Consider the following 6205-nt stretch of genomic DNA (forward strand, 5'->3'; position numbering starts at 1 on the left):
GGGAATGGGGTTGTTGATGGTATCACTGAATATGGGAAAAAATTGGAAAATATAACTAGAATGAAAGTAACTTTTAAGGGTAGTCACTTTTTTTTTTTTTTTAAATAGGAAATCAAGAATATAAGAGAAGAACTTGCCATCAGGTTAAATAGCAGTGAAACTACAGACCTTTTGAAAGAGAAAGATGAGCAGATCCGAGGGTTAATGGAAGAAGGTGCGTAAAATTAAAAGTGTTTACCCGATTGTGAAAAGTATTGTGAGAACGATATATGGACTATCCCGAATAGGCAGAGATAGAGACCGAAGCGTTAGTGGAGGTTACCGTGATAACGAGGGAGAAGGGTAGAGGAGTCACTGTACAGGAAACATTGATTTTCTGCTTACGGTGATGGGAGAGTTGGCATTGAATATTGGTGAAGGTTGCAAATGTAATTAACGTCATTGATATCACTAAATTGTGTACGTGAAATATGTTGAATTAGCAAATGTTGTGTTTGATGTTTTTTCACAAAAGTAAAAAATATTGTTAAGAACAGGAAAAATGTTTGCCACATGACTAATTTCTGTTTCCTAAAAAGAGGAATGTAAGCCTCGAAGGTAGACCTTAAATCTCAGAAATGATCATTGATAGTTGATGGAAGATTAAAGAATTAGATGCATAGAGACAGATATATCTTTATTAGTTGTTGTTGTTGTTGTTGTTGTTAAGTGCTGTTGAATCATTTCCAACTCATAGTGACCTTATGTAGAGTTTCCTAGGAGTGACTGGTGGATTTGAACCACTTAACTTTGAGGTTAGCAGATCAATGCTTTTCCTGTAGCACTACACTAGGACTTTCTGCTATTGGTAAGTGCCATCGAGTCGGTTTGACTCATAGGAACCCTGTATCGGGGCTCCAAGGAGCACTTGGTGGGTTTGAACTGTCGACCTTGTGGTTAGCAGTCCAGTGCTGATCCATAGGGCAGCATCAAAAGTCCAGTATTGTTTCTAGGGTGGAAAAAAATTAACTCCCAGAAAATCAGCCAAAGTTTGTGTATCTCTAAGAAGACTTGTTCAGGTCAGCAGTTCGAAACTTCCAGCTGCTCTGCGGTAGAAAGATGAGGCGTTCTGCTCCCATAAAGATTTGCAGCCTCGGAAACCCTGTTCAGGGTCGCTGTGGGTCGGAACCGACTCAAAGGCACATAACAACAACAACATCAAGACTTGTAACAGGTTTTTAAACCTGCCATTTAAACCAAGATGTTTAAAGCTTATAATTCTGGAGTTCATGTAAATATAAATCTGTAATTAGGGTAATAAATGGGTAAGATTGTGTTGCTGTAGCATCGGCAGTGGATTTTTCATTTAAAATTTTTTTCAGTTTTAAGTTTTTTTGTTCCCTATGGAAATATTTATAATTATCAGCATCATACTTAAATTATCAAGAGTTACAAACTGACTCATCTGTCAGTTTGTCATACTGTGGTGGCTTGTGTGTTGCCTTGATGGTGAAAGCTATGCCACGGGTATTTTAAATACCAGCAGGGTCACCCATGGTGGACAGGTTTCAGTTGACCTTCCAGGTGAAGACAGACTAGGAGGAAGGAGAGATGGACTACTTCTGAATGTTTAACCACTGAAAACCTTATGATACAGTGCCAGAAGATGAGTCCCTTAGGTTGGAAGTCATGCTCAAAATACAGCTGGGGAAGACCTGCCTCCTTAAAGTAAAGTTGACGATGATGACACAAATGAAAAAAGCTTTCAGGATGTAAATTTGCTGATGGGGCACAACCAAAAATGTGGAGAAACAACTACAAACATCCATTAATAGTCCAATCTGGAATGTGCAAAGTATGAATCTAGGAAAATTGGAAATTGTGAAAAATGAAATGTAACACATAAAGATCGATATCCTAGACATTAGTGAGCAGATATGGTCTGGTGGCCATTTTGAATCTGACAGTCACAAAGTTTACTATGACAGGAATGATAAATTGAAGAGGAATGGCGTCACATTCATTGTCAAAAAGAACATGTCAAGATCTATCTTAAAGTACAACACATTGTCTGTGATAGGATAATATCCATAAGCTTACAAGGAAGACCAGTTAATACCACTATTTTTCAGATTTACATACCAACTACTAAATCTAGTGATGATGAAATTGAAGAATTCTACCAACTTCCTCAGTCTGAGATAGCTCAAACATGCAATCAAGATAGACTGATAAATACCTGTGATTAGAACGCACAGGTTGGGAATATTGAGTTGGAAAATTTGGCCTTTGTGGTAGAAATTATTCTGGAGATTGCATGGTAGAATTTTGTAAGCCCAGTGACTGATTCAGAGTCCTTGTGTAGCACTGTAGAGTAAGCACTGGACTAACCTCAGGGTCAGAGATTGAAACCCAGCAGCCACTCCTTGGAAACCCACTCTATGTAGGGTCATTATGAATTGGAACTGACTTGGTGGCACTTAACAATGGCAACAGTAGCTTATTCATTGCACATACCTTTTAAAAACAACATAAAAGATGACTATACACATGAACCTCACTAGATGGAGTACACAGGAATCAAATGGACTACATATGTGGGAAGAGGTGGTGAAAAGCTCAGTATCATCAGTGAAAACAAGGCCAGGGGCCAACTGTGGAACAGACTATAAATTGTTTATTTGCAAGTTCAGACTGAAGTTGAAGAACATTAAAACAAGTCCACAAGAGCCCAAATATGGTCTTGAACATATCCTAGAGAACATAATAAGAAGAGATTGGATGGATTGGACACTAAGGACCAAAACCTAGAAGAGCTATAGGATGGTGACTTCAAGAACATCATAAATGAAGAAAGACATGACTAAGTGGAATGTTAAAAGAGACTCCAAGATTTGCTTTCCAGCACAGAGCTGTTAAAGTTGTTTGAACTGAACAAGGGGTTACTGAATTGTTGAGAATCAGGAAAGGTGTATGCCATAGTTATAGTCTTTCACCATACTTATTCAGTTTGCACGGTGAGCAAATAATATGAGAAGCTCGATTTTATGCAGAAGAATATGACATTACAATGGGAGGAAAACTTATTAAAAACTTGCAATGTGAAGATAATACAACCTTGCTTGTTGGAAGTAAAATTGACTTGTTAAAGATCAAAGACTTCAGTATGGATTTCACCTTAGTGTGAAGAAAATAAAAGTCCTCACAACTGATCCAGTAAATTAAAATCATGGTTGTTTTTGTTGTTGTTAAGTGCTGTGGAATCGGTTTTGACCTATAGCAACCCTGAACAGGGTTTCCGAGGCTGTAAATCTTTACGGGAGCAGAATGCCTCATCTTTCTCCCGCGGAACCGCTGGTAGATTTGAACTGCTGACCTTGAGGTTCGCAGCCCGATTCGTAACCACTACGCTACCAGAGCTTCTTAAAATCATGGTAAGTGGAGAAAAGATAGAAGTTATCTAACATTTTGCATGGACCCACCATCAACATTCATGAAAAGTAGCAGCAAGAAATCAAACACCATATTGCATTAGGCCAATCTGCTGCACAAGACTGCTTTGAAGTGTTGAAGAGCAAAGATGTCAACTTGAGGACTAAGGTGCGTTTGACCCAAGCCGTGGTATTTTCAGTAGCCTCTCATGACTGTGAAAGTTGCACAGTGAATAAGGAAGACCGTAGAAGAATTGGTGCATTTGAGTTAAAGTGTTCGAGCAGAACATTGAAAGTACCATGGACCGCCAGAAGAATAAACAGATCTGTCTTGGAGAAGGTACAGCCAAAATGATCCTTACATGCCAGCATGGTGAGACGTCATCTCTCAGACCTCGGGCATGTTATCCAGAGGAACCAATCCCTGGAGAAGGACATCACGCTTGCTATAGTGAAGGAAGACCCGCCCCCAAAACACATTGGCACAATGGCAGCAGCTGTGGCCTCCCTCAAACGTAGCAGCAATTGTGTGGGTGGCGCAGGACCAGGCACTGGTGTGTTCGTTTGTGTGCATGGTCACTCTGACTTAGAGACTTGCTTGATGGCACCCAACAACAACAACTGTGGTGTTGTAGGAGAAGCACTCTACCACAAGGTCTGTTTGAACCGCTAGGTCGGTGGTTCAAACTCACAGCTACTCGGAAACCCTATACAGGGTCACTATGGGTCAGAACCGACTCGCTGGCACTAAACAGTGATAACCACAACTGTACTTCCATCTTATTGGAACTACTGTCTGAGGAAATGTAATTTGTAAGTAGTTAGCCTTGAAGACAGCACTTGTGCCTTAATACATAGGCTGAATCAGAACCACTTTATAGGGAACTAGATACACCACCATTTTCACATCTGGATCTAGTCCTCGAGTTATTGACAAGCAGCGTCTTGAAGAAATGTTCCTTTCAAGGCAGTAGGCCCACATTTCTAGGTAGAAATCATTTAAAAACCAGCCTTAGAGTCACACAGTTGTCACTCAGACTTGGAGCTGTTCCTGTAAGTACACTGACAGCTGGTTTTGAATGCTTGGGGGTTTTCGGGACAGTAAACAGGAGAAAGCTTTCATTGAAATCCAACAGCGTTTCCTCCAAGCAGCAGCAGCTTTCTGTCTTTAATACCGTAAAAGCAGTCATCAGCCTCGCCTCTGTGAATATAGGTCTGTTCTGGCATCGTTTTCCAAAACAAACTTGTTTCATCCAAATTGAAAATCTGCGGTGGTAGCTATTCTTCATCTTTTATTACCTGTGCTAGCCCATCCGTGAATTTTTCAGCAGCTTCAACATTGACGCTTCCAGTCTCCCCAGTTGTGTGTACATTGTGTATGCCAAATCTGCATTGGAACCGTTGAAACCAGCCCCTTGGTTGCATTAAAGTCATGTGGTTGTCTTCTGGCTTGTCATTTAGGGTTTCAAAAAGGCTGCATGTTTTTGTTTGAATTGTCAGGAAACTCAGAAATTATATTCTGGATTGGGTCTTCTCAAATCATCAAAACCTTCTTCATCTCATGAATTTACTCTTGCTTCTTCATTGGTAAAGTGCTTAACCATATGCTCAAAAATGTTTATCTTATCCTTAATGATTGTTGAAACAGTTAAAAGAGACAGTGTTTTCTCATGTGTAATTTTACTGACTATCTTTCCAGTATTAGAGTTTAGAGCCTTCCTCACCTGTTTTGAATTAGAAGTTATATTGGCATGACTTCTTCAGCTAGTCATACTAGGGGTATAAACAGTGCAGGTGTTAACAGTTTGGGACACTTGGGCTTCAGATTAGCCATGGATCCTTCTGATGAAATGAAATGCTCACTGTGGGTCTGTAGTGAAGTCAGCATCCGTGTAACAACAGTGAAGTCAGTTGTAATGGTTGTTGGATGTTTGCGTAGTTCCATTGGTGTTATGTCCTTAGAGTTCGACATTTCCCACCGCTCACCCATTAAGACTCTCAGTGTCGATACCAACTTTGTTGTGGATCGGGCCTGCTCTATGGCAGTGTTTTGAACAGTAACTCATAACATTGAACATCTGAGAATGAGAACATCAGCAAAGGACATGTTCCAGTGTTGTAGTACATGTTACTAACAGTTGGATGTGAAAAACAAAAGGAAAAAAACCCCAGACTGTCATAAGTATGCTTCACTGACCTTGGATACATCATAAGTTGGAGAATTTCTGTGTTTTAGAATTTAGTAATTCAGTCAGGGGATGAGCTGACGTTTTCTTGCTTTAATGTCCTTCATTATAAGGAAAACAGAATGATTTAAGGTGGGAGTATTTACATAATGCCTCCATAGCCTCAGTAATATTTTGTTGTTGTTGTTGTTAAGTGCTGTCGAGTCGGTTCCGACCCATAGCGACCCTGTACAGGGTTTCCGAGGGTGTAAATCCTTATGGGAGTAGAAAGCCTCATCTTTCTCCCGCGGAGCGGCTGGTAGCTTCGAACTGCTGACCTTACGGTTCGCAGCCCGATTCATAACCACTACGCTAAGACTTTTTTTCTTTAATTTTGAAAATTTTAAAACTTGTAGAAAAATTGACAAGCGTGCCATGTATGTTCATTCACTTCATTGCTTAGACTCATCAGCTGTGAACAACTTGCCACACCTTCTACATAAACTTTGCCCATACACACACACTGCCCTTTGCCAGATCTTTTGAGAGTACGTGACAGAGAGAGAACAAACAAGATGGTGGATCGGGTGGACGTGCAGTAAAGGAGCTCCGCCAACAACAACACAGAAT

General features: G+C 40.3%; 1 protein-coding gene across 1 annotated transcript in view; it reads left to right on the forward strand.

Annotated features, from left to right (window-relative positions):
- TMF1 (TATA element modulatory factor 1) overlaps nucleotides 1-6205 on the forward strand; it is a 51198-nt gene that overhangs the window by 12637 nt on the left and 32356 nt on the right. The window contains exon 5 of the mRNA XM_006865635.1: nucleotides 109-214. Within this exon, the coding sequence (XP_006865697.1) occupies nucleotides 109-214 (106 nt within the window). The remainder of the gene's footprint in view (nucleotides 1-108; nucleotides 215-6205) is intronic.

This window comes from Chrysochloris asiatica, unplaced genomic scaffold (assembly GCF_000296735.1).
Source record: "Chrysochloris asiatica unplaced genomic scaffold, ChrAsi1.0 scaffold00080, whole genome shotgun sequence".
Classification (NCBI taxonomy): Eukaryota; Metazoa; Chordata; class Mammalia; order Afrosoricida; family Chrysochloridae; genus Chrysochloris; species Chrysochloris asiatica.